Genomic DNA, 27,907 nt, shown 5'->3' with positions numbered 1-27,907 from the left:
TTCCCGCGATGTAAGCAGGGTTCAGAGGTCCGGCCGCACCGATGCCCCGCCCCTCCTCAACGACTTCCCCCGCCTCCCGCGGGACCTCGCAGTGCATGTTGGGGCTTGCAGTTCCGGCGTGAGGGGTCGTGCGCGCGCATCCACCGCCGGGCGCGACTTCCTCCCTCCGCCGCCTGCCGTCGCTCCCGGAAGCTGAGCAGGTTAAAGTTTCAGCCCTTCCTTTCCCCTCCCCTTAGTCCCGCAGACTGCCAACCCACGTAGCTAATAGGTGGCCGGGCTCGCGCTTTCTCTTATCTGATTGGCTTAGAGTCTTGTAGCGTCTAGACAAACTCGCCGGGGATTGGTCGAATCTTCAGTTTTGAAATTTCGGAGGTTTCGCCGCGCTGCGCGGCCCCATAGCGTCTCCGAAGCGGTGAGCCCTGGAGACCCAGAGCCGAGAGTTTTGGGCCGGCCGGGGGCTCTGCTAGGGAGGCCGCCGGACTTGGATCGGAGCAGCCCTTAGCAGACGCGGTGCAGTCGAGTGAGTGCGCGGGGCGGCCGGCGGGGCTGGGGGTGGTTGGCGGTTCTCTACCCTCTCGGCAACTCCGGACCGGGGGTGTGACACCCCCCGCTTCGCCCCGCGGCCTGGAAATGCACGGGCCACTTCTTCAGGTGGCGAGGTGATCTGCCTTGGTCCTGGGGCCTGAGATGACCCCTTATCCTCCGCCTAGGTCATCAGATTCCGAAAGAATAATATTCCTCCCCCTTTCCGGTCGGGTGCCTTGTTTTGTGCTTGGAGACCCTTTGTTGACCTGCACGTACATGAAACGCACACCAACCCGGGATTATGCCAGATGGCATTTCTGTACAGTTAACCCTCGCTCAACACCTCCCCCACCAGCTAAGCAACGTTTTAAATTGACTATTTCCGGAGGCCAGGGCCGCCCCTCATTTGTCCCTCCGCAAGGACTTTCGCAGTCAGCGAGCGGTTCGGTTCCATCCCGCCGCCGTGGTCTTCCCTGCGGGTGTCCAGGCCCAAACCGGGCGCCCACCCTTCAAAGACTGAAATCGAGCCGGCGGCATAGATTGTGGTCAGGAGCACGGTTTAAATCCAGGCCCCGCCCCTGACTTACTGGGGGAATTCGACTTCTCTTTGCCTCAGTTTCCTCATCTGCACACGGGTGTCCTTGAGATCATGGTGGGCGGTAAATGGGATGATGCTCTACCTGAGCACTGAGGCAGGGCTCAGTACGTGGGAGCAGCTATTTATGATCGCTGAGGTGTGGTAGACGGTTAAGTGCTCCACTTCCTGCACCTCAATAAACGGGCCCCTGTCTCGTGGGTGGTGTGAGGGAAGCACTGGGAGAGGAAGGTGCGCTCCCTTCTCCCTTGGTGGGATGTTGGCTGCCCTGATTTGTGCACACAGGTTCTTCACGGTCAGAAGAGATTTTCTTACTGTTCTTTCCAGGAGCCTCTGTGGTACACTGATCCTTTCTTAGAGTCATCTCTCTGTTCTAACTTACAGTGACCCTTTTTAAAGAGCCAAGCTGAGGTCTCAAAAAAACACAAAAAACAAAAAACAAACCACCTTTATCATGGAAGAAGCCTAAATAAACACCTTTTTTGCACGTTGTGAAAGAAGCTCTCACCAACTCTATTTTGAGCAATTACTTAAAAAAGAAAAAAGATAGTATAGTGTTGCTTGCTGTGGCTCTTCAGCGAACCTTTGTTTTGGTTTTGGCTTCTTTAAACAATTTTCTCTTTCCTGGCCTGGAACTGGGGTCCTGCAGTTGGCCAGGGCTGAGCTCTGGGACAGAGGGTCTGAGGGGAGGGATGGCAGCACAGAGGCCATGCCTGTGATCGGCTGGCTTCAGAGCTGTTACTGCCCAAAGCTTCTGCAGTCCTTCCTAACTGGCCCTACCCTGATTAGGGCTGCTCCTGGCATCTAGGAGCAGGAGCCTAACCTGTGTATGGCGTGCCCTAACCTGTGTCGAATGGTTTCCCTGTGTGTTGCCTGGGCGGAGAGGTACCTATAGGACGTTTATTTCTAGGTGTAGAACTGACAGATGAATTAATTCATTCAATAAGTAGTCCGTTTATGCCAGGCACTGTGCCAGGCTCTGGGCTTTCATCTGCAAGCAAGACAGACAAAGGCTTACAAGTGGGGGAGCAAATGTTTAGTGGGCAGAGACAGGCAGTAAGTGAACAGGTAGATACACAGTTACCCAAGTGCCCTGCAGAGAACTGAAATCTTTAGATGGGATCTTGGTGGTGGTCGGGTCCTTCCTGTGTTGCTGAGATGCAGGTACAAATCGGAGACCGAAGTTTCCAGACGGAGGACAGATCTTGCTTGAGGAACAAAGGCTAGCGTGCCCTGGAAATCAGACCCCAGGAAGTCTTGTGAAGCTGCAACAGGGCCTGGTGTTAAGCTCTATGAGGTGTCAAGGGATCAGTGATTTAGAACCTTCTTCTGGGAGCTTCAATTTTTTTTTTTAAATATTTATTTATTAGAAAGAGAACTTGTGCAGAGTGGGGCACTGGCAGAGGGAGAGAGAAACTCTGGACTCCCAGCTGAGGGCAGAGTGACCCTGGGGTCATGACCCAAGCCAAAACCAAGCCATTTAACCGACTGTGGCACCCAGACGTCCCAACCAGGGGCTTCCATCTTCAGTGGGAGACTGAGCTCTGCAGTTTCTTGCTTTTAGGGGTGTAGATCGGGTGGTGGGTCATTGTCGTGGCATGAGAGGAGACATGCCGTCTGTTATGATGGCTGATGTCCATCACTCATTCATTCCCCTGTAAGGATGTTTACTGAGCGCCTGTTGTGACTGTAATGAACACTTCTTCCTGGCCTGGGGCTTTGATGATGATTTTATAACTGAGCCTTAAGGAGGATACCTGAGTTGCTGGTTTGTTTTAGAAATGAAGAGACATTGAGTGTGTGTTTTTTGTATTTTCTGAAAATTAAGACATTGTTTATCCAGTCCCCTCATTCTCTCTCATTCATTTCTAGGGCATTTCAGTTTAAGGGAGAAGGTGGTAGGGGGCTCTTTGGAGAGGAGCGTGTCTCTGAACCCCTACTTTCTTACCAACTCCCGTGGAATGCAGAACTCTCTGTTCACTGACCTTTTGAAGAAGCTGTTAGAGCTGATGTTCTTTGGCCTGATGCCAAGGGTCAGCTTGTGTGTAGCTCAGGGTGGCTGTGTCTAGCCCTTGCTCACCCCTAGGTAGTAAGAGGAGAGCCCACACGCCTGAGGTTGTGCAGGTAGAGAGGGGCCCTGTGCTGCCTGCAGTTTCTCCCTGATCCAGGAAAGCAGTTGGCCATGTCTTGTCATTCTAAGCCCCAGAAAAGGCCACTTGTAAGGACTGTTGCTACCGGAATTGGCTGGGAAGTGTGGACTTAAGGGGATAGTGGGCCGGGGGTTGGGGGGTCAGCTGGGAAGGCATTTGAACAGCAAGAAGGGGGGCCCTCCTTTTTGCTAAAATGTGGTTAGTGGATTGGCATTTGGGATTTTGCCCCTGTGGGGGTGGCTGTGAGCAGGAAGGGGATCTGATTCAGTTATTGGGTGATTGTGGCTGAGGATGGGAGCTGGGCCCGGGCAGGCTCTTCCCCTGGGGGAGCTCCTAGCCTCCAACCCTGAGCCCTTGGGCTTCTTGTTCGCTTTCACCAGCCAGCGCCACCATGGGGTCGACAGCCCCAGGGCCCATTCACCTGCTGGAGCTATGCGACCAGAAGCTCATGGAGTTCATCTGCAGTGTGGACAATAAGGACTTGGTGTGGCTGGAAGAGATCAAGGAGGAGGCCGAGCGCATGTTCACCAGGTAACGGCAGGCGTGTGCTGGCAGGAGGAGCCTTGGGAGCACAGCAGCCTTCATCCCTACCTGACCCGCAAGACAGGCTGCCAGGGTTTCCTCCAGAGTGCAAGGTGTGCTGGGGGCTCCCCTAGGATAATGGGAAGAAGGGGAGGTGGTCCTGGGCTAGGCCTCAGGATGGGGCTGCAGAGGCTCGCCTGGGAGCCTTGCTCCGCTCTGTGTCTCTGGAACGAAGCCCCGAATGCCTGGCAGGGGGCTTGCAGGTGGCCTACAAAGCCTGGTGTGGGTCACCCGGGCTCAACCTGTCCCTGCCAGGAAAGGGGTGGGGCCAGGCTGGGTCAGGGAGCTTGTGGTTCTGGGGCAGCTTCGAACATCATTGTCCTTGTACCAAACAGAGAATTCAATAAGGAGCCTGAGCTGATGCCCAAAACACCTTCTCAGAAGAACCGACGGAAGAAGAGACGGGTTTCCTATGTTCAGGATGAAAACAGAGACCCCATCCGGAAAAGGTGCGAGGAGGGTCAGCTGGGCAGGTGGGGTCTGTGGAGGCTTGGCGCCCGCCGGGAGGCATTGGTTCGCGGGCATTGATGGGGAGCAGAGGCCGGCAGGGGTAGTGGTGGATACCATGAGGGCCATGCTGGGGGGTAGAATGTCCCAGGGAAATAAAGCGTGACCGAAGACCCCTAGACTGTGGAGTCCAGAGCGTGCGTGTGTGAGTGTGTGTGTTTGTGTGTGTTCTGGGTCTTGGGGGATGGGAAGGATTTCCAGAGGTGGGAGAAAAAAGAGAATCCAAACTTCTCTGCTTGGGAGCAAGGAACCAGAGGTGTGCACCAGGGTTCCTCCTGTTGCTGGGTTTGACGATGCCCATGGACATGACTACAGACTGCAGTGTCCTGGGGGAGAGAGGCTGGGTCTTGGGGTCAGGTAGTCCCTCACGCACACACCCTAGCTCTGCCCCTTCTCGGCTGGGTTAATTTTCTACCTTTGAGCCTCAGTTTGCTTGTCTCTAAGGTGAGGAGGGTGGTCCCCGCCTCTCAGAGTCTTCTTGTGGATTTAGCGACAGCATGACTAGATGCGTGGCACAGTGCGATCTCAGTCAGCGGGAGCTTTGTGTGAGTTTAATCTTCCCAGCAGTTCTGTCCGGTCTGGCATTGTCCCAGCTTTATAGGTAAGGCGGCTGAGGCTCAGAGAGGAGCAGCTGGCGGTCTCGGCTGGTGCTTGGCCTTGGTCTTCCTCCTGCCAGCCCTCTGAGTCATACTCCATGCAAGCTAGTGGCTCCTGGGGAGATGGGTGTGCCCCTGCTCGATTGTGGGGTGCCCCTTGCCGTGTGGGGTTGTCTCAGCTTCTGCTCCGGCTGCCTCCGGCAGGTTGTCCCGCAGAAAAACCCGAAGCAGCCAGCTGAGCTCCCGGCACCTCCGCAGCAAGGACAAGGTGGAGAAGCTGGCCACGGTGGTGGGCGAGAACGGCTCTGTCCTGCGGCGGATGACCCGCGCCGCGGCCGCAGCGGTAGCGGCCACCGCGGCGTCCGCTGCCCCCTCGTCCAGCCCCGAGTCTCCCACAGCGCTGACCAAGAAGCCCACGAACAGCCCGGCCGAGGGCCAGCTGGTGCCGGTGGTGGAGATCAGCGTCAGCGAGCGCCGGAGCGCCGAGCAGCACCTCCGCGGGATCAAGTCTGCCCAGTCGCCTCCTGGGACTCCGTCCCCTCCAGCCGCAGCTCCTGCCTCCCCTAGCATCTCCATGTCGGAAGAGGAATCAACCCCCAAGAAACCAGAGGCCGGGAGACTGGAATCTGTCACCGTGACCTCCCTAATGGCCACACCCCAGGACCCCAAGGGCCGAGGGGTCGGAGCAAGCCGGTCAGCCTCCAAGCTCAGGATCGCGCAGGCTTCTCCCGGCCCGCAGGACCTGTCGGGCTCTCTGGCGTCCCCGTGGCAGGAGCGGGTGCTGGCTCCCATCCTGCCGGACAACTGCTCCACGCCCACGGGCACCCGCGTGGACCCGCAGTCAGTGCGGCGCAGCCTGATCGCGCCGTCCTCCCCTGGCTGCCAGGTGTCGCTGGCCGAGAAGTACTCGCTGGTGGACCGGAAGGAGAAACCCGTCCGCAGGTCTAGCAGAAGGATTGGCAAGAAAGCGGCGGAAGAGCCGGCGGCCTCGGCCCGCATCATCTGTGAGTCTGGGGCGTGGGGATCCGCAGCGGGTCGGGGCGCAGTGGAGGGTCCTTGATGCCTGGCTCAGCCAGAGGAGCTCCGGGGAACCATCTAGCAAGGCGCTGTCCCTAGAGCTTTCCTCAGCCGAGTAAATGTGCCATGTCTGCTGTCCCCTACCATAGCTGCTGCTAGCCCTATGTGGCTGTTGAGCTCCCCCAAAAGTGGCTAGTGTGATTGAGGAACTGAATTTTCAGTTTTATTACATTTTACTTAATTTAGATTTAAACTAGTGGCTCCCATACTGGAGAGCGCCAATCTTGTCTGACACTCTAATTTTACAGATGAGGAAACTGAGGTCCAGGGAGGTTGGCCCCAGTGTCCCTGTGATTAATGGCCAATGTTGAGGTTCAAACCTAGGTCTTTTATCCAGAGCCAGTGTGTTCCACTTTCTTCCCACAGAGGCTCTAGAGCCGGGACGGGGGTGGGAGAGAGACTCTAGACAAGTCTTCCGCACTCTGAGTGCGGGGCTGGTCCACCTTGACGTGGGAGGAGGAGGGGAAGGAGGGAGATGGGGAAACCTGGCAGGGAAGCCCTGGAGTCACACGGAGCCTCGGTGACTTTGGGCACAGCCTCTCAGGACCTCAGTTTTCCCGTCCGCTGAATGGTGAGAACCACTTGCCTTGAGTGTTGGACCTCATCTTAGTGCGAGGGGAGGGTACCGGCTCCGTCAGTCTTAAACCGTAAGACCGCAGAAGGCCTGAGTTCCTGAAGCTCCATCTGGGTGTGGCAAGGCTGACCTTGACCTGAATTGGGCTGCAAGGGTGTGGAACAGTGAGGAAGAGAGGCTTCCTGGAGGCCTTCCTGATGCCTAGGCTCTGGAGCTTGGCTGACAGGCAACTTGCGGGGGGTTGTCTTAGTTTGTGTTCCCCCAGAAGCAGCCTTGATGTCAGGATTTGAGTGCGGCTTGTTAATTTTGGAGGTGCGGGAAATGCCTGCAGCGGGCTCGTGGGGAAGTGAGACAGGAAGGCCTGCCCGTGAAGGGGCCTGGTGCTGCCGGGGGCGGGGTGGGGGGCACCCCTGGAAGTCAGGTGGGGCACTGAGGCGAGGGGCTGCCGGGCAGGGGCATTCATTCCCTGCGCTCTTGGCCTGGTGCGCGTTGGCCAGAGGGAGCCACTGGGCTGGCGTGGGGGGGTAGGGGGGTAGGGGGGGTGGGACGTAGTTAGGCAGAGCCTGCTTCAGCGTGTTTGGAGGGTCCTGCTCCTTGGGCCAGGCTCCTCTTTGGGGTCCCCCAACCACCGCTGTGTTGGGGAACAGCCCATCCGTCCCTTGGCCAGGACTGATGCCCTCTCCCTGCCACCACACCTGGCCCGAGGCCCGAATGGCTTGGAGATGGCACTTAACATTCCAGAGGAGTCCTTGCGCTGGTGGAAGGTGCATCACGTGGTGTCTCCTCATCCCTCGGCTCCCTCAGCGAGCGCTGAGCTGGGATGGGAGACGAGGAGGGGAGCCATAAGGCTGCTGGCCCCCGCAGGTGGCAGCAGGCCCCCCCTGTGACTGCGGGTGGGCTCTGTCCCAGGCCCCGCTACACTCCCGGAAGCAGGGTCCTGCTGCTCTTCTCTCCGTGCCTCAAGTTTGCTGCTCCAGCCCTTTGTTCTTCTTCCCGCCTTCCCTTATGCCCATGGGCACTGCCTGGCCTCGCTTCGACTGCCTCTCAGCGTCACCTCAGGAAAGTCCGCCCTTTCGGGCCTCACGGCCTTCGCAGGTGCTGTTCCTGCCGCCTAGACCAGCAGCTCTCAACTTTCGGTCTAAGCAGCTGCTTCCAGTCTTAAAAATTATGGAGGACCCCAAAGAGCTTCTGATGATGAGGGTTCTTTCCATTGATAGCTACCATATTAGAAACTAAATCTGAGGGATGTAAAATGTTTCAGTACTATTGAATGTTATATTCTCTGTAGTCCTATTACTTATTTCGACAGTAAAGATTAAGAATATTATTCAATACTTTGATATGAAAAAAAGCCCATTGTCTATTGATGTTAGATTTTTTTTTTAATGAATAGAATAAGTAACTCTTTTCTAAAACAACTGTAAGGAGGAGACTGGGCACGCTCTACGTCTTGCAGATCTTTTGCATGTGTGGCTCGAAAAGATGCATCTGGGTTCTGTACTCCCATCTGCTGGCTTGTGTTGTTTGGGTTAAAGCCTATGAAGAAAAGCTGGCCCCACGCAGATACGTAGTTGGAAAAGAGAGGAGTACTTTAAAAGTCTTTTCAGATAATTGTGCACATTCATTTTTTTTTTTCCAGATAATGTTGTGCATTCTTAACACAAGTGGTGGCTTCTTAGAAGCTCATTGCAGTGGAGAATCAGAAACTATCCTTGATCCCACCCTGGTCTGTCTTCCACTTTGAACGGAACTTTTAGCCATGTCTGATTTTGTAACCTCGTGCATACTGTGTTACTGAGTTATGTGGATCTTCTAAATGTTGACACCCTTTATCATCTGTTTCTTCAAAAGGAGCATATTTGCTTTCTGATCTTACCAGAAAAGTCTTTAGGTATTGGGAAGCTATGAAGCTCATGGTAGTGCATACATATTTTCAAAATTCTATTTTTGGCCTTTTTTGGGGGGGGCCTTGTTTTTTGAATTGTTGGCAACAAATATTTATTGTTTCATATTAAGTGACAGGCTCACTTCATTTTTTAAGATACACCCAGCCGGCCTGGGTCCTCCTCACAGGAGCCCCTCCCTACCCCATCAGATGCACTGGCCTGGGTCACAAACCCACAGTGCCAGGCAGGCCAGGAGGACAGTAGCCAGAGCCAGCAGCTCCCTGGAGTGGCAGTACTTGGGTACTGCCAACTATCCAAGACTGAATAGCCATGGTTTGCCAGTTGCCTTTTCAATGAAAAATAGTTCTGTGAAAAAGTGGCTAGTTGAGCTGGGTACTTAAACATGGGCACTTTCCGCAGAGACAGGGCTGTGCACCAGAGGGCACTGTGCAGACTTTCCACCCTCCACACAGAGGGTTCAGAAGACACACACTTAAGTTTAGATTTGATAAAATTCATAGTTTTTACTCCTTCACTGAGGACATTCTTAAGGGAAACATTTCTGTGCTGAGTGTGGCGTACAGCTGGTTTCGTGACTTCCGTTGAGCGCTCACGCTCCAGCAGTCTCACCTAGTATTGCTTTTGCTCTTTCAGGGCAAACCCCAGCATAGCGAGAAGGGAAAATTGTTTCTGTGTTGCAGTGGAAACAGGACTTCACGGATCCTGGCTGAAAGGGTTGGGCACTTGACTTCCAGGGATCCGAGAGTACGCTTTGGGAACCACTGACCCGGACATCCTTCTCCCTGCCAACCCTGCCCCGTCGTGTCCTTGTTTTCCTTCATGTCCCAGCCCCCAGACCAGCTCAGGTCCTGGCCCCCTTATAGTCTTTCAAAATCCTCTGCTCTTTCCTGTCGTCACACATACCACCCGTCTTTCACTGCATCGTTTGATGGTTCTGTAGACCGGAGAGTGGCTCTGTTTGTTTTGTTCACCATTGGGTCCCCAGGGCCCGGCTCAGGGCCTCGTACATAGTAGGCCCTCAAAGAATAATTGCTGAATGAATGAGCTGCTTTTTGTTGGGCCCCATGCTGGATGTTGGGGGCCTGGAATCAGATAGTCACTAGATACTCCTAGGCCTGTGAAGGAGCCAAGACTTGCCCTCAGATGGGCAGGTTGCCAGCTAGGGAGTAGTAGGAGACATAAGACAACAGCTCTACTGAGGGCACTAGGAGCAGGGAGAATGTGCTCAGGACCTCTGCGCCCAGTGAAGGCTGGGGTCTCTGGGATGGAGAGGGTCTGTGTTTAGTGAGAAAGGTCTCTGAGGTAGAGAGGGCCTGGGTCTGGTGAAGAGAAAGGTTTCTTAGGTGGAGAAGGTCTGGGTCTGGTGAAGGGAAGCCAAGCCCCAACCAGCACCTGGCTCTCTGGGCCTATTGGAGTGGCACCTGGCCAGTTTCTGAGGCATCATTCGTTCTTTGTTTTCCCCTCAGGTCACAGTTACCTGGAGAGGCTCCTGAATGTTGAGGTGCCCCAGAAAGTTGGGTGAGTTCAGTTCTAGGGCTTGGGGACCTTTCCAGGGCTGGGCAGGGTACATGGATTTCTGTGTACGTGAGCTTCAGGCTAGAAGCATTTCCTGTGCCTGAGCTTTCCCTCCTGGTGGGGACAGCCTATGGCTGTAGCCGCACACATTTGTCAGCCTTGGCCTGGCCTTGACTCTTCCAAGCCTTACCCTAGGGGCGTGGGCTTCATGGGTTGGCAAATCCAAAGGGTCTGCTGGCCCTTCTGTGAATGGAAAAGTGGCCTCACAAGACACAAGAGACAGTGGCTTATTGGGACATGCGGGATTAGGGTAGAGCCGGGAAGGGGCTGACATCCCCAATGCAGCTGAATTCGGAAGCTGACCATCCTCGTCTGCCCAGGCGGCAGCCACTCCAGGGAGCTGCTGTCTCTGGCTACTGTCCTCCTGGCCTGCCTGGCACTGTGGGTTTGGGACCCAGGCCAGTGCATCTGATGGGGGGGGAGGGGCTCCTGTGAGGAGGACCCAGGCTGGCTGGGCGCGTCCCACATGCTTCTTGCTCTGCTTTCAGCCCTGAGCAGAAGCCCGGCAAGGAGGCTGAGCCCGTGGAGACAGCTGAACCGGAGGTAAGGCGAGCAGGCCAGGGAGAGGAGCGCTCAAGGGCCTGGGAGTCCCAGGTGAGACCCCAAAGCCTTGGTTTCTCCCTCAGGTCCTGAAGAACACGTCCCGCAGTGCCACCAAGATTGCCATTAGCACACCTGGCTCGCGACCTGTGGCTGGTGGCCAGGAAACGCCCTCTGAAGGGCAGCAAGGTGAGTCTGACCTGCCAAGTACGTGAGCTCCAGGGCCGCGTGCTGGTCCAGCTCCAGCACGAGACCAGGACCATGCTGGCCTTGGTGGCCTTGGCCTCACTCTGTCTGTCTGTCAGAGTCTTGTGCCCCCCCCTCCTGGAGGCAGTGGGGGGGAACCCTGTGCTGGGGTGTGAACACCTGGCCTTGTTATGTCTTGGCCGCTGGCTCACTTCTCACCTTTGTGGGTCCCCTGTGTGAAGAGGACAGGAGAGCTCTGGGCTCTGGCACCCCCAGACTAGCTGCCACGGGCGTCCAAGGCCTGGCTTATGTCTTCTCGGTGGGAAGAGCATGAGAACTATGAGGTCTTTGAATATGGCTTCCCAGCTTTATGCGGGGGTCAGGGACAAGGGCCGTGCCAGCCCTGCAGCCCATGGGTGAGCTGTAAGGTCCCTTTGGGGGAGAGTATTAAGCAGGAGGGGGAGATGCTTGTTCTCCTTGGGCAGTGAAACAGAAGGTACTACCCCCACACCGCGTGTGAGGAGCCCTTCCCTCCTCCCGGCATGCCAGCCCCGGCCCACAGGCCCTGGAGGAGTGCGGTTTCGAAGCCGGGTGAGGGGTCTGTTAGAGTTTCCAGTTTCCACAGGCTTCTGCTCCTGAAGTGTACCCACCCCCACCAACTCTCAGTGTTGGAGGAGAGACATGGTTGGGGTCACCTCGATAGGACTGTCCTGCCGTTCTTGTCACAGGGCCAGGCTGGGGGGTGAGGGAGTCCACGGGCAGGGCATAGCATGCTGGGCTCCGGATGTCCCCAGATGTCTTGAGGCCATTCGGTGCTGAGGCTGATGGTGTCTGCCACTGGCCACCTTGGGGTCTTCCAGGAAGAGAGCCTTGCCCCTGCCGTGGCTTCTGCTTGGGGCGGGGGGTGGGGGGGCTGGCCCCTCCAAGCTGACCCTGCGGCCTCACCAAAATTGCTCTCTTCACAGAGCCCAAGACTGACCAAGCAGATGGCCCCAAGGAGCGCCCCCAGAGTGTCAGGTTTGCATCCAGTCAGGGCCTTGCAGGCAACAATTCTGAAGGGCCCAGAGGGGCATGAAACTGGAGTCCTTGTTCGGGAGGGTGGGCATGGGGTTGGGGGCCTCGGTTTCCTCTCAGCGGGGAGGTGAGGGGGCCTAGTACTCTGGCTGAATGAAGGAGCTGGCTCACTGCGATGACACAGACCTGGTCCGGGAGTGGATGACCCGATCCCAGACCCTGTCCTCTGCACCCTCCTGGCTGTGTGACCTGGGACAGGCCACTTCCCTTCCTCTGGGCAGCAGAGAGTTGGTCAGGGAGACCCCACCTCAGCAGAGCTTTTTAGTCGGGCACCCTGTGCTGGGCCCACTTCTGTTCATGGGGGACCTCTTACAGGGTGAGGTTGGGGCTCTGGGGAGGGTCCTGGGCTCAGCCCTGCGCCGCGCCTCTCGCCCCGCTGCGGCAGGAGGAAGCGCAGCTACAAGCAGGCGGTCAGTGAGCTGGAGGAGGAGCCACAGCTGGAGGACGAGGAGCTGCAGGCCCCCAGGAGCAAGACCCCTTCCCCGCCCTGCCCTGCCAGCAAGGTGAGCAGGCGCCTGCCTACCCTCCCTCCCTCCCTCGGTGCCCTGCCCCCCGTGGCCTTGTCCTTACCTTGGTCCCCTCCCGAAGGTGGTGCGGCCCCTCCGGACCTTCCTGCACACCGTGCAGAGGAACCAGATGCTCATGACCCCGACCTCGGCGCCCCGCAGCAGCGTCATGAAATCTTTCATCAAGCGCAACACTCCCCTGCGCATGGACCCTAAGGTGAGGGAGCCGGTGGCCCTGGCCGAGCTTTGCTCCAGCCGGCTGGTGCGGCCGGAGGCTCCAGTCCCCTCGGCTGCCGGGAGGAGCATGGGTCTGGACCAAGGCAGCCGAGACCTGGCCCTGGCCAAGGGCCAGCTCCCTCCTCTATGGCCACTGGAGGACTGTCCTTGCTCCCTGGGCTCTGCACCTCGGCTTAGAGGCTTAGTTGGCTGCTCATGATACCCGGGCCTTGGCTGCGGGGCTGAGAAGTAGTAGAAGTGGCGTAGCTGGCCATGGCCATGACCATCCATCCCCACGCCCACTCTGGGGGCTTGAGTAGTTAAGGTGAGAGACACACGTGGACGCTGTGCTCGCTGGGGATGGGGGCTGCTGAGGAGAGGCTGCGGGCCCCACACCGATGCTGGCATGGCCAAGAGGGTGGCCGGCTTTCAGGGTGTCCCCCAGCCTGCCATTAACTCCTGGCTTTTTCCTTGTCTCCTCTTCCCCACAGTGCAGCTTCGTTGTAAGTAAAGCCTTTTCCTGTCCCGGTAACCTAGCTCCCCCTAGCACTTACCTGCTTAGCCCTCCTCCTGCAAACCCACCAGCGTGTGTAGAAGCACTAACTGGGAAATGGAGGGGTGCGGCCGAGGGGGTGGGGGAGCCGGAGGCGCTGGGTGGCTGCCTGGAGACGCTCAGCCCTTCCGGGTGCCCTCCCCGTGCAGGCCCCATCCTCTCTGCCCTTGTCTCTGCTCCCGGGAGGACGGACGTTGATCTCAGAACCTCCCTGAAGCCAGGGGTGGGGCAGAGGGGGTGCGGCCTGCGGCCGTTGGCGGGGGCCACAGCTTGGATTTCCCCACAGCACCTCCCTCCCTACTCCCCAGCCCTGGGCTCCCCCTCAGGGTTTGGGGCTGTGAAGAGAACAGATAGGTTGTCTCTGGTCCCCAGAGCCACCAAGATGGATTGGGTCACAGACCTTCGCTACTGCCCTGAGGGGCGGAGCTATGGGGGAAGCCAGAGCTCAAGGCTGAGTATTGTGGGCGTAGCCGTGGAACTGCCAATAGCAGCCTCTGGAGAGAAGGCCACCGAAGCTGTTCTCTTCCCAGATACCTCAGAGTTGAGCCGGGCCACGGGCCCTGAGGAAGGAGCCCCAGATAGCCAGGATCGGCTTAGCCTGGAGTCTTGGCTTCCTGGGGTCTCCTTGGTTCCCACTGGTGCTTTGAAGGGCCTACTGCTAGCAGGGCTTCTGCCTCTTAGCAGAGCACCTCGGGCTAGACAGATCAGGGGGCTTCCCAGCAGTTAGACAGGTCGGCCCTGAACTTGCCTCTCCTGCGAGGAAGCTGGTCCCCTTCAGCTGAGCATCTGGGGCCGGTGGGCCGTTTCTATGTTCGGAGACAGTGGGCATAAGTGGGTCACAGGGACCTCGGACTCCTTTCCTAACCTTTGGCTGAGTTTCCTTTGGCTACAGAATGAGATCAAGGTCGTTTCATAGAAATGGATGTGCCGAAGTCCTGTGTCCCAAGTACCCAGCACAGGGCTTGGTACGAAGTGATTTTGAGTAAAAGGCAGAGAGAATGCTTGGTTGAGGCTCCTGGAGGCAGAAGGGGCTCAACAAGCTTGGTTTTCTCCCCTGCTGCCTTGGCCTCAGTGCGGTCTCTGGGAGCAGGGACAGCCCAGCCCACGTTGGAGGCATGGGACAGAGGGCACACACGGATTCTATGACACGGACAATTCTTGCTTTCTCCTATAAAGTTCACAATGCCCAGAACAGTTTCCCTGACCTGTGTTTGGCAATTTTAGCACTCAGACTTCCAGAACAAAACTGGTTTTGCTGAGCCCTGTGGGAAGCAGGAGTCTGCTCAGCCCCTGGGGCAGGAACAGAGGGTGGTGGGTGCTCCAGGTACCACGTGAACTTTGCCTCCCAGGTGTGTTCCTCACTGGACAGCTGGGGATGGGAGTTGACTTCTGCCTGGGTGACCTTGAACCTGCAGAGTTACATCTTTGACCAAATGTGGAGTGTTCGCAGCCACTGTTGCTAAGAAAGTTTTAGTATTACGTCCTTTCTCTCCATCGTGGGTGGCGACGACACCCATGCAGGCGGCAGGCCTTCCTGTGTGTCCCGCAGTACTTTGGGCTCCATTCGTTTCTCTTCAGTAGCTTTTTCTCTCTGTTTGGATCAGATGGCGTTTCATTGACTTATTTTCACGTTTATTGATAACTGCTTATCTTTGCCATTCTGCTCTTGGACCTAGGCACTGAGTTTTTTTTTTTTTTTTTAATCTCCGTTACTGTATTTTAAGCTCTCAAATTCCCAATTTCCTTTTTTTCTGGATCTTCTGTCTGCTGAGATTTTCTGTTTTGCCAGTTGTCTCAAGAACCTGACTACTGTCGAAACATTTTTAGAAGAGCAGTGTGATAGTCAGGGTCCTGTGTCTGCGTTTGCCTCTCGCAGCTGAGCCTTGGCATTCGCACACAACCTGACAGTATTGTTTTCTCCATCCATACTGTGCGTTTCCTGTCTCTGCGGTTCTCCCTCTCGGCCTCCCAGCCAGGAAGCTGAGGCTTTATGACCCTGCCATGCCTCGTGCTTCCACGGCCGCATCCGGAGTCAGCTGCTGGGCGGGAGAGGCAGGCAGCCTTGTCCCAAGCTTCCGGGATCACAGCCCCGCAGTAGGGAGGGGAAGCTTCTCCTCCCTCAGGGTTTTGACGCTGCAGGTTCTTCTAACTGCGGCTGTCCCCACTGTCACAGGGTTTTTCATGGCCTGGGGCATGAGAGGACGTAGAAAAGGACAAACCAAGATCGGGCTTCCTGCGTACTCTGAGCATTAGACGTCCCCTTTCCGCCCCGAGCCAGAACGAGAGGGCCTTTCCCACACTCTGTCTGTCTGCACTGCACAGGGCCCTTTGGGGTTTCAGACCTCATTGAGTTTAGATGAGAGGAAAAATAATAAACTTCCTGTGGATTCGGTGATGCTCCGAAGCCTGCTCTTCCCCCTCTGTCTGCCCGCATAGCCCTCACACAGCTGCTCCATGCAGGCGTTTATGGCCACGTTGAGTGGGAGAGGCCGCGCGGAATGTCTGCTCTCAACCGGGAGGAGCCCTGCTCTCCATCTTTAGGGCCGTATTACCTTGGGCGCAGATTTCTAGGTGGGAAATTTGCAGTGAGGAGCAGAGGCCAAGGGGAAACGGACAGTCACTCATGCAGGGAGAGGGGCCTCTGGGTGGCCGAGCCCAGAGGTGAGAGAGCCTGATGGGAGGCAGGAAAGGGGTCCAGGTCCCAGCCACCACCCTCTTGCCCTGGCCGGCAGGGAGCAAGTACCACTCTTGTCCTTGGCCAGGGAGTGCTCCGTGTCCCCACCTGTGACCTGTGCTTGCCCCCTGCTGTGCCTCGGGCTTTCGGGGGGCACGCGGAGGAGGAGGGTCCCAGCACTGTTCTGCTGAACAACCAACTAGTACTTTAAAAAAGTGGCAAAAATCATAATGTTCCTGTATCACAGAGACTGCCATCCTTAATTTTATCTCCCCAGCCTATAGTAATCTTTGTTAGCATTTGGCTGTATTCCATTTTTTTCAAATATTGAGAAACACAAAAGAGTCTGTGTGTGTGTACACATAGCATAAAAGTGACAGCCTAGTACTAATAGATGAACATTGTGTACCCACCATGCCCTGTGTAGAACGTTAACCGCAATTTCTACAGCTGTCTGTCTCTTCCTGATCTTATCCTTCCTTCGCTTCGTAAGTGCACTTTAACATAGTTGTAATCAGAACTTAGATCCAATTTTGAGCCCGATTTTTGTGCTGCTGCGATGTGGCAGGTTTTAGTCAAGGGCAATCAGGAGGCCTTAGGGCCCCCCGGAAGGACTGTGCAGACTTCAATCTGATTGGGGAGGGAGGCATGTTTGGGGGCAGCTCTGCCTCTCTAGCAGTCTGGCAGGGGCCCGGGGGGCACCCCTGCTGCACCAGGGCCTCACTTACCCCCCCACCCCGCCTCATCCCGCCCCACCCCATCTCGCCCCAGGAGAAGGAGCGGCAGCGCCTCGAGAACCTGCGGCGGAAGGAGGAGGCCGAGCTGCTCCGCAGGCAGAAGGTGGAGGAAGACAAGCGACGGCGGCTGGAGGAGGTGAAGCTGTAAGTGCTCTGCCTCCCGGCCCCGGCCCGGCCCCGGCCTCGGCTCCGCTCGGCTGGGCTCCCCACCACTGCCCTGTGCCCGCAGGAAGCGCGAGGAGCGCCTCCGCAAGGTGCTGCAGGCCCGGGAACGGGTGGAGCAGATGAAGGAGGAGAAGAAGAAGCAGATTGAGCAGAAGTTTGCTCAGATCGACGAGAAGACTGAGAAGGTGCGAGCCTCGGGCTGGTGGGTGGCTGCGCTCTGGGCTGGGCTGCACCCTGGTGGGCCCCAGCAGGGTGGGCGGGGGGGGCCTTCCGGGTGCCTCTCCCTTGGGTCGTGGGGAGCAAGCATGTCTTGCAGGGGCAGGGGGCACAGAGTTCGGCGCCCGTTCTGCAGGGCTGACTGAGGAGGGGTGTGCTCATGGACACATCTGGGTGGGCTCTGCAGGCCAAGGAGGAGCGGCTGGCTGAGGAGAAAGCCAGGAAGAAGGCAGCAGCCAAGAAGATGGAGGAGGTGGAGGCGCGCCGGAAGCAGGAGGAGGAGGCGCGGCGGCTCCGGAGGCTCCAGCAGGTATGAGGGCAGGTGGGCCGCCGGGCTCGGGCTTCAGGAAGGGAGGGGAAGGCTGGCATGTGCCTCAGTCCCCCGGCACCGCTGGGCGCACCCCACTTGGTTGGGCTGGTCTTGGGGGCTCCCGTGGCTTCAGCCCCGGAGGAGGTTCAGCAAATGCCTGGGAGACGTGGATGATGACAGACACTTCCCTCCTGTTTGCTGTGGAGGTGACAGTTCGAGAGTTAAGCGTACAGACCCTGGAGCCAGACTTCCAGTCTCGGCTCTGCCACTTGGCAGCTGTGTGACCCTGGGCAGGTCACTTGACCTTGCTGGGCTTCAGGTCCTTCTGGTAACAGTGGTATCTACTTGATAGGGTTGGTGTGCGGATGAACGACAGGGAACCCAAATCTGTCACTAGGGGGTTAAGTACAAATAACTATAATTTATTTTTTATTTTATTTTATTTTTTTACAGATTCCATTTATTTATTTGACAGAGATCACAAGTAGGCAGAGAGGCAGGCAGAGAGAGGAAGGGAAGCAGGCTCCCTGCGGAGCAGAGAGCCCGATGTGGGGCTCGATCCCAGGACCCTGGGATCATGACCTGAGCCGAAGGCAGAGGCTTTAACCCACTGAGCCACTCTGGTGCCCCAAATAACTACAGTTTAGTTATTATCTGCTACATGCCAGACATCGAAGTATGTTCGGTGTATGAACTCGGCAACTTCCTGAGGTTGTGGGTATTACTATTGTCCCCATTTATTCATGAGGAAACCGAGGCCAGAGAGCTTAAGCCGCTTGGCTGGGGTCAGACAGCGGGTGGGTGGTCTGGCTCCGGTCTCTGCCCCTGACTGCCGGCTCTGCTGCTGCACAGCAGGCACTTTTCCTGGTGATTCTTGGTGGAGCTCTGCCCGGGCTCTCGCCGCTGGGAGGGAGCAGCGCTCTGCCCACACTGTCCTCACTCCTGCAGCCCCGTCCCCTCGCCGGCCGGAGGCTGGCCCGAGGCCCCCGACCTTGCTCTCCCTTCACAGGAGGAGGAAGAGCGGCGGCACCAAGAGCTGCAGAAGAAGAAGGAGGAGGAGCAGGAGCGGCTGCGCAGGGTGGCCGAGGCCAAGAGGCTGGCGGAGCAGCGGGAGCAGGAGCGGCAGCTGGCCGAGCAGCGGGAGCAGGAGCGCCGGCGGGAGCAGGAGCGGCTCCAGGCCCAGAGGTGAGGGGCCCACGCCCCGCTGGCCCAGGCGGCGTCCTGGCCTCGCGCCTCCTGCTTTCTGGGAGCGTGTGGAAGGGAGACGCGCGCAGCTGTCACCAAGGTGGCTGCCCCCTTCACTTGGGGTCTGCGAAAGGGCAGGCTCTTCTGGTACTGGGAACTGGGCCAGGACTCGGCTTCCAGCCCTGACAGGCTCTCACTTGGTCCTCAGGGAGCTGCAGGAGAGGGAGCGCGAGAAGGCGCTGCAGCTGCAGAAGGAGCGGCTGCAGAGGGAGCTCGAGGAGAAGAAAAAGAAGGTAAAGGAGAGCGGGCCTGGGGCTCCTGTGGGGTCCGTGCCGGGCCTGGGGCTCCTGTGGGGTCCGTGCCGAGCTCGGGCCGACCTGGGGGTCACGGCGCAGCAGATGCCTCGCCTGCCTGGCTGTGTGGGGTTGGCGTGGGGGAGGGGGCGAGGGCACGCGGCTTGCACGCGGCCTACACACTCGATCTCTGACACCGGCCTCTGCGCGCCCCAGGAAGAGGAGCAGCGCCTGGCCGAGGAGCGGCTGCAGGAGGAGCAGCAGAGGAAAGCCAGGGCGGCGGCGGCGGCGGCCAGCAAAGGCCTGAATGTGACTGTGGATGTGCAGGTGAGGCCGGGCACCCGAGTGGAGAGGCTCTGGTCCCTGGTCCTTCCCTTCCCAGTAGCTGGAGGCACAGACTATGTACTAGGACCGGAAGAAGGAGGAAGGATACAGGTGGCCCAGTTGTTTTTACCACTTTCTTACTCTTAAAAGTGGAATTTGTTATGAAAAGAAAAAAAAAAAAAGAAGAAGAAACTAAATTCTTTTAGAGAGTATAATGTGAAAGAAAGGTACCCTTACAGGAGAGAGATCATGACTTGAGCCAAAATCAAGAGTTGGACACTCAACCGACCGAGGCAGCCAGGCGCCCCTCGTACTAGAATTTCTGTAACGAGCCCTTGTAACAGTATAATGCTCTTACAAACAACGTACGTGGAAGGGTTTTCATTGCAGTATAGCTTATGAGGATGCATTGAGCCAAATGTTCATCTATAACAGATGGTTAAAGTAAGCACCAGTTATGGGGTTCCCAGGGGGATATTCCTGGCTGCTGGAGACACACTGACCAGGAAGAATGTTTGCAAAGCACTTTAACTTGAAAAAGGAAGATACAAAGAATGAGTTCTGGAGTACTGAAAAGAAAGAAAATAAAATAAAATGGAAAAAAAATTTTAAAAAGGAAAGGAAAGGGAAGATACAGTCATTGTGGTATGACTTTTTTAAAATTAAAAAGTGAGCCTCTGAACCTATCTTACTCCCCATGAAATGAGAGGTGCTGACTAGAGCCCCAGCAGCCCTCGGCGGTGAGAGAGGCAAGAAGGCGGGCCCGGGGAACTGACAGCCATGTTCGTCTTCTCCAGTCTCCAGCTTGTACCTCCTATCAGATGACGCCACAGGGCCACAGGCCCCCCCCCAAGATCAACCCAGATAACTACGGGATGGACCTGAATAGCGACGACTCCACCGATGACGAGGCCCATCCCCGGAAGCCTATCCCTACCTGGGCCAGAGGTAAGCAGGGCTCAGAGTTCCTCAGGAGACCTAGGTCCTCTCTTGTGACATCTTGGATCCTGGACATAGTGGCCTGCCAGCTGTGGGTGCCAGGAGGCTCTTGTACCCATGGGCTGGCTACTCGCCCAACAAGCCTGTGGTGGACCTTGGGATGTGCCAGGGGAGGGCGGGCACTGTATAGCCAGTGGGCTTATCTGAGGACCAGTTGGGGACGGTGGGGGGCGCCTCTCTTCTCAAGAAATGAGTTAAATTATGGCTGGCTGCCCGCAGGCCTGGTGCTGGCTGTTCCCGCTTGGCTCTGTGCCCCCCCCTTGGAGCCCTACCCAATGGGCCAGCTGGAGGTAGACCCAAATAAGCAGCTTCGGGTAGGAGTAACACCAAGATGGGCTAACAGGTTTTAGGCAGCACCCCAAGAACTGGAGCTGGCAGTTCCGGGCAGCTGGGGAACACCTGAGGCAGGGACGCTTGAACAGGATATGGTCCCAGAGTAGACAAGCTGCGATGTTTAGACAGGAGCGTGGGTGAGGGTGACCAGGCCACTGAAGACTGGGGTGCAAGGCCTACTGGGAAAGGGGCGGGGCCCGTGCGTACCGTGGGCACTTTATCGAGTGAGCTGAGCTGGGCTGAGGGTGGAATGCAGTCTCACACTGCCGGGAGAGAAGGGCCCAGAGCCCCATAGGGGTCAGCTCTCTCCAGAAGACAGCTTGCTTTGGTGTCACCTTGCTTGAGCTCCATGTTGGCTAGAATCTGATTTAGTCTCCTTAACGTCTGACATCAGGTCATTTGGGAGGTGGCAGCAGGCAGGGGGGTCAGCATGCCCGAGGGGCCCCTAATGGTGCTTGACCTTCACCAGCTTAACCTGGCTCGGTTTTCTCATCTGTGAAGTGGGGGTGATGCCTGCTGAGAAGGGTTATTTAGGATGAAGTGAGTTAGTGTTTATAAGTGCCAGGCGCATGTTTCACTTCCTGACCTCCCCCAGGGACCCCCTAACAGGGCTGTGTGCCACCCATAGCCTTGGCCCAGGGGCCCCATTGGTGAGCTCCCTGTGCCACGGGACGTGGCAGTGGTCAGGGGAGGGGGGAGAAGCACCCGAGCACAGCGGTCGGGGATGGCAGTATGTGCTTACGTTCTGGAGCTGGACTGGTCTCCAGACCCCAGCTCCCCCCAGTCACTAGCCATGGGCCCTTGGGCAAGTCTCACCCTTATCAAATGGGGAGGATGAGGGAGCGGCCTCCCTGGTGGCTGTGGGGATAATGAGGTCATGCAGTGACCCAGGGCCTGGCCCACGTGAGCACCTGGGGACCCGTGTTCAGGTGACGCTGCCAGAGGATGGCGGTGGGAACAAGCAGGAAGAGCATTTTCAGGGAACGAGGGCCCCGAGAAAGGAGCCAGTGTGGCAGACCTGGGGGCATGCTGGGGCGGAGAAGGAGAAGGCGACAAGGGGCCGGGGGTCGGAGAGACTCACGAGGAGCCCCAAGGCAGTGACCTGACCCTCCGTGTCCCCCCGCAGGCACTCAGCTAAGCCAGGCCATCATCCACCAGTACTACCACCCACCGAACCTGCTCGAGCTCTTTGGAAGCATCCTCCCGCTGGACTTGGAGGACATCTTCAAAAAGAGCAAACCCCGCTACCACAAGCGCACCAGCTCTGCTGTCTGGAACTCGCCGCCCCTGCTGGGTGCCAGGGTCCCCAGCAGCCTGGCCTACAGCCTGAAGAAGTACTGAGGCCCCCGGGCCTGCTCAGCGGTCTCAGCCCCTGTGTGTGTGTCTGCCTGTCCGCCCCTCTGTCGCTCGGTGCCATCCTGCCTGGTGTTCTGTCTCGGGGGGTTGCCGTGTGTATATAAATGTCCTCTGTGTGCTGCAGGCAGAACGGGGCCCAGGCCTGTTTGGAGGCTGCACTGGGTTGGGGGTTGGGGGAGAACCAGCCCAGCCCCGCCTGGCCTGCACACAGCACTCTGTAAATAGGTTGGTAGAATTCAGCGGAATTTTAGCCTCTAGTGTTCGAGAGCTAGAATAATAAAGTCTGTTCCTTCAAGCCTGCTGTGGGTATTGTGGGATGGGGGGGCTTGGCAGAATGTCCCGGACCCTGGCTCTGCCGCCCCGTGTCTCAGGCCACTGGTGGGCTGGGGGCCAAGGAACTCTTCTAAGGGCTGTGCTTCCAGGTCAGCTGGGTCTCCCATGTCAAGATGCTGACGCAGTGGGTGATTCTGATTCTGTCCTTGGGCAATGCTGAGACTCAAGTCAGTTACCTGCATGATGGGGCAGGTGAAGCTAAAATAAGCTTTCTTATTTTCTGGGGAGCTCCTTCCTTGTAAAGGGAGGCTTGTTCAGTGGGAAAGACGTGGAGGTTGAGGTCACGAGGACTGGGCTCTTTACACAGCTCTGCCACCTAGCCCCACAGGCTCCACCCTTGCTGCATGGATAGTCAAAGGACTTGACAAGGTGTGCACACTGCTAAAGCAGGAATTCTGATTAGAAAGATGTCTCCGGAAACCACGCTGGGACCAGTGCTTGCAAGCTGTTGAGGTTTCTCCAACAGTCCAGGCAGCTACTCGTTCATTGCTTAGTGCTTGACACTTGGCGGCTGTGGTTGTGCCCCAGAGCTGCCTGCTCAGCTCCTTCTCATCTGTTCCAGCCTCTAGGACAGGGGTTGGTGAACTATGGCCTCATGGGCCAAATGAAACCTCAGGCAGTTTTTGTAAAGTTTCACTGGAACCCACCTAATAGAAACAAATATCTGTTGTCTCCGGCTGCTCTGCTGAGGGCAGAGTTAAATAGTTGTAACAGAGGCCTTATGGCCCCCCAAGCTGAAAATACGATGGTCCTTTACAGGAAGTTTGGTGACCCCTGCTCTAGGATCCCTGCTTTGCTGACCCCCTTGAATAAAGGCTAAATTCAAGAGCACTTGAAAATGAGGAAATAGTGAGCATACACAATAGACTGAAGTTCAAAAGGACTCCACCCATTTAAAAAAACAGATAACATTGGATGGTTCATTCAAATACCGTGCACAGCTCAAATTGGTTCCATATACTCTTGGACTAGAAACTTGTGTGGAGTCCGTTGGCGAGTGTGTCTTTACCTAGGACTGATCAACTATTTTGCTTTTATGGACTGAACTTGTGTCCCATCTTCTACATCTTTGTCTAGCCCCAGTTGTCAGAGATTTCCCTTATATTTTCTTCTACATGTTTTATAGTTCTACCAATATTACATTTAGGTTTATGATCTACTTTGAGTTAATTATTTTTGAAGCATGAGGATTATGTTTTTGGTGTATTTGGTTTTGGGGGCATATGGTTATATGTTCAGTGGTTCCAGGACCATTTGTTGAAAAGACTTTGTTTTCCTCTGAATTTCTTTTGCATCTTTGTCAAGAGTCCGTTAGCCGTTTTTGTATGGGTCTATGTCTGCACTTGTGTTCTCTTCCACTGATCTGTGAGTCTCTCCTGTTACCAGTACCACATCATCAAAGTTACGGTAGCTTGTATCCATCTTAAAAATCTGTCAGTGTGACTCCTCTAACTTTATTCTGCCTTTTCAAAATTATTTAGACTTGTCCATCAATTTTGCCTCTCCATCTAAATTTTAGAATGAGCCTATTTATACAAAAGCCCTGCTAGGACTTTGATTGGAATTACATTAAATCTATAGATAAATTTGGGGAGAATTCACATATGATAGTGAGTGTTCTAAACCATCACGTGTCTTGTCTCTTTGTTTATTTGCATCTGGGGCTTCCGTCTGTGGTTCGTGGTCTCAGCATACAGATCCTGTATAAGTTTTGTTGAACTTACAGCTTAGTATTTTATTTTCTTGGAGCTACAGTAAATGGTATTGTTTTTCTAATTTTTGTTACCAGTTGTTCATTCCTGTATATAGAAATACAATTGATTTTTGTGTGTTGACCTTGTATTTTGTGATGCAACCAAAGCAGTATGTGGGGGGACATTTATGGTACTAAATGTCTGTTAGATAAGAGGTGTTGAATCCATAACTTCAGCTGCCACTTTAAGAAATTAGAAAAAGAAGGGCACCTGGGTGGCTCAGTGATTAGGTGTCTGCCTTTTGCTCAGGTCATGATCAGGGTCTCTGGGCCCTGAGATCAAGCCCTGCATCAGGGTCCCTGCTCGGCGGGAAGGCTGCTTCTCCCTCTCCCACTCCCCATGCTTGTATTCCCTCTCGCTACCTGCCAAATAAATAAATAAAATATTTGAAAAAAAAAAACTAGAGGAAGAAGACCAAATAAAAGTAAAAGCAAAAGAAGGGACAGAACAAGGGTGTAACAGAAATCTATGGCACTGGAGAAAGATAATGGAGAAAATTTAACTAGACCAAAAGCTGAGTCTTTGAGAAGCTCAAAAAAAAAAAAAAAAAAAAATCATAAACCTCTAACTAGATTGATCAGGAGAAAAAGAAGAAAAATGGCCATTGTCAGGAATGAAAGAGGTACAAACCAGTATAAAGTCTATAGATAGTAAAACAACAGAATATTACAAGCAATTTGTAATAAATTGGACAATTTAGATGAACACAAATTCCTTGGAAGATCCAAATTATTTTAGTTCACTCAAGAAGAAATAGAAACCTAAATAGCCCTACTTATGAAAGAAATTGAACTTGTAAGAAGAAACTGAATTTAAAGAATTTGAATTTAAAATATCAATTTAAAATTCAAGAAATTGAATTTAAAATCTCACAAAGGGGGGGTTCTGGGTGGCTTAGTTGGTTGAGCATCTGCCTTTGCCATGAGTCTGGGGTCCTAGGCACCAGCCCCATGTTGGGCTCCCTGCTCGGGGGGGGGTGGGGTCTGCTTCCCCTTTATCACCCCCACCCCAACTCATGTTCTCTCTCTCTAATAAATAAAATTTTAAAAAATCTCACAAAGAATACTCTAGCCTAGGTCACTTTAGTGGTAAATGCAACCACATATTCAAGTAAGACATAATACCAATTCTACATAACCTCTTTCAGGAAATTAAAGAGGAAAGAATACTTTCTCCCTCCATCAATGAGGCCAACATTGCCCTGATCCCAAAACCAAACAGACTGCAGAAGAGAAAATTAGACACCTATCCCTCATAAACCTCAACACAAAAATTCTCAACAAAATTGTAGCAAATTAATACAAGTTCTATAAAGACAATAATACAAATTAAACAAATAGGGTTTTTCCCAAGAATGCAAAGTAGTTTTACCATTTGAAAGCCAACTAATGTAATTTTGTCATATTAATACAGGAGGAAAATTGTGTGATTAATAATAGATACAGAGAGTGCATCTGACAATTCAGTGCTAATTTGTGATAAAAGCTCTAAGCAAATTACAAACTTTTTTGGTATTCTAATCAATTCTGTGCCCAAGCTGAAGGTATGGTCAATAATATGACTTAAAGTATCTCAAAAAATAAATGAGTGAATGAATTAAAACAGCAAGTTAGAATCTAGAAGGAACTTTCTCAGTTTGATAAACCACATCTACCAAAAAAAAAAAAAAATCTCCAGCATCACGGTCAATGTCTTCCTAACACGTCTAGTGCAAAGATGTCCACTGTCATTACTTCTGAACATTTTACTGGAGGTTCTAGCCAGTGCAATAAGACAGAAAAAGAGGCAGGAGAGAGGAAGGGTTACAACTATATTCAGAGATGACTTGTGGAAAATCTGGTAGTGTCTACCAGGATTAATAAGTGAGTTTAGCATGGTTGTAGGATACAAAATTAATATGAAAAATCACATGTATTTTTTTAAAAGATTTTATTTATTTATTTGACAAAGATCACAAGTAGGCAGAGAAGCAGGCAGAGAGAGAGGGGGGAAGCAGGCTCCCTGCTGAGCAGAGAGCCCAATGCGGGGCTCAATCCCAGGACTCTGGGATCATGACCTGAGCAGAAGGCAGAGGCTTTAACCCACTGAGCCACTCAGGCACCCCGCATGTATTTCTTTTAAGTTCAACATTTTAATTGGAAATAGTTCATATGGCCCATTCAGTGTAAGGTCAGATAAGCCAAGTGTAATAATGAAATATGAAAATTTACCCTAGATATCTGAAAAGGAAAAAAAAATATAAAATAAGTACAGTGAGTCCTTTGTGAAACTTTTTTCCCCTTAAAGTACGTAATAGTATTTTTTTAAAAAGATTTTATTTATTTATTTGACAGAAAGAGAGACATCACAAGTAGGCAGAGAGGCAGGCAGAGAGAGAGGCGGGGGGAAGCAGGCTTCCTGCTGAGCAGAGGGCCCTATGCTGGGCTGGATCCCAGGACCCTGAGACCATAACCTAAGCCAAAGACAGAGGCTTAACCCACTGAACCACCCAGGCGCCTCTATGTAATAGTATTTTTGCAAATATTGTTTTGTAATATAAAACAAAATTGATGATAATGTTCAAAACATGTACTAAATCACTTAATCACATGCATTTCTATATACTTACCTTGCAAAATCAGAAATCAATATTAAGAAACATTGCAATTTATGACAATGCCAGAAATTATCAAAATCTTAGGAATAAATATGACAAGAGATGTGAAAGACCTATACATTAAAACATTAAAACTTTCCTGAGAGCAGTTAATGGAGACCTAAATGGGACATGCATAATGTTTGTGGATTGGAAGCAATTTTCTTAAGATGTCAATTTCCTCCAATTTGACCTATAAATTTAATGCAATGCAATCTCAAAGCTCAAATAGGATTTTTTTGGGGGGCAGAAGTTTATGATAAATTCAGTTTCAAAATGTATATTTAATTGCAAAGGACCTGCCATAGCCAAAACATCTTTGAAAAGGAAGAACAAACTTGGAGGTATTGCGTACATACCTTCGAGACTCACTATACAGTTACAGTGGTAAGAACGGTATTGGTGTTGGTGTAAGGATAGACAAATCAGTGGAACAATACGGAGTCCAGAAACAGAACTACACACATGGGATCATTTGGTTTTTGACAAAAATGGAAAGGCAGTTCCGTGTGGGAAGGAAAATCTTTTCACAAATTGTGTTGGAGCATTTGGATATGTTAAAAGAATCTGCAACCCTTCCTCACACCATATATTAGATTTAATTCATGATAGATCATAAGCCTAAACGTACCACTCCCCACAGCTGCGTGTAGTTCTGCTTCCGGACTCTGTATAGTTCCACTGATCTGAACTTGAGGAGTGTACTTGTCTCTGAATTGCAACTTGAGAGTAGAAAGGCAGGGGTCCTCTGAGGGGCTCTTATCACATGTGCACCTGGGATCCCTGGGACTCTAACGAAACAAGCATAGGATCACCTGTGAGGGCTCCTCTAGCTGCTCAAACTCAGAAGCCCCATGAGGTGCTGGGGTAGCAGCAAGGGCTGAAGATTCAGTCAGTTCTGAAGGAATGCAGGAAAACAGACATCAGCTTGGAAGGCTATCGCACGGGGGACATTGTCATGATGTTATTTGCATGTTTATGATGCCACTGGACTAAAGTGGACCGCAGATGCTGTGGCCGAGAGTGAGGTTTGAGGAGACGCAGGGAATTACAAGCTCGGGCAGTGACGGTGGCTTCATTCGGTCAGCATTTCATCAGCGATCCCCTCAGGGCTAAAAAGGACCCGTTTTAATAGCCACGTGGGCACCCCCGGCTTGATCTAGGTGCCTACCATCTTCCCTGGATGGACAACTTGTGTGGCTCCCAATCCTCTCCCTCTTACCCCGGTACCCCTGATTATTTCAGCCGCCATGCCACCCTCTTCCACCCACAGCACCCAACCCTCACTGGCTCCACCTCTGTAGGAGAACCCAGCGGGGAAGAGCCTTGCCAAGAAAGCAGTTGCATTGTTTTTATTGAAAGGAGCTGAGAAAAGGTGGCAGTGAAGTGTGTCCAGAAGAAGATCGTGGCCCTTGAGGGAGCAGGACTGT

At 53.9% G+C, this 27,907-nt stretch overlaps 1 protein-coding gene across 2 annotated transcripts; it reads left to right on the top strand.

Moving 5' to 3' along the window:
* The first annotated feature begins 357 nt into the window (after window positions 1–357).
* INCENP (inner centromere protein) lies at window positions 358–23,930 on the top strand. Of its 2 annotated transcripts, XM_059404149.1 has the most exons (19): window positions 358–520; window positions 3,651–3,801; window positions 4,188–4,301; window positions 5,160–5,959; window positions 9,980–10,031; window positions 10,577–10,631; window positions 10,715–10,817; window positions 11,780–11,831; window positions 12,274–12,391; window positions 12,477–12,611; window positions 13,102–13,113; window positions 16,609–16,718; window positions 16,804–16,924; window positions 17,143–17,265; window positions 18,275–18,450; window positions 18,659–18,743; window positions 18,960–19,070; window positions 19,865–20,015; window positions 21,526–23,930. In XM_059404149.1, the coding sequence occupies exons 2-19, from the start codon at window positions 3,662–3,664 to the stop codon at window positions 21,738–21,740; spliced, it is 2,673 nt and encodes an 890-aa protein (XP_059260132.1). In that variant the 5' UTR covers window positions 358–520; window positions 3,651–3,661; the 3' UTR covers window positions 21,741–23,930. The 2 variants fall into 2 exon arrangements, with proteins under 2 accessions (XP_059260132.1, XP_059260140.1); XM_059404157.1 differs by lacking the exon at window positions 13,102–13,113.
* Window positions 23,931–27,907: the final 3,977 nt, after the last annotated feature.

The sequence above is a fragment of the Mustela nigripes genome, chromosome 1 (assembly GCF_022355385.1).
Source record: "Mustela nigripes isolate SB6536 chromosome 1, MUSNIG.SB6536, whole genome shotgun sequence".
NCBI lineage: Eukaryota > Metazoa > Chordata > Mammalia > Carnivora > Mustelidae > Mustela > Mustela nigripes.
Note: the sequence above shows the minus strand (reverse complement) of the source record. Positions and strands in the feature narration are given on the sequence as shown.

Coding starts and splice junctions, on each gene's coding strand:
- INCENP (XM_059404149.1), top strand. CDS start 3,662: ATGGGGTCGACAGCCCCAGGGCCCATTCACCTGCTGGAGCTATGCGAC. Junction 3,802..4,187: donor GCCGAGCGCATGTTCACCAG/GTAACGGCAGGC, acceptor TGTACCAAACAG/AGAATTCAATAAGGAGCCTG. Junction 4,302..5,159: donor AGAGACCCCATCCGGAAAAG/GTGCGAGGAGGG, acceptor TGCCTCCGGCAG/GTTGTCCCGCAGAAAAACCC.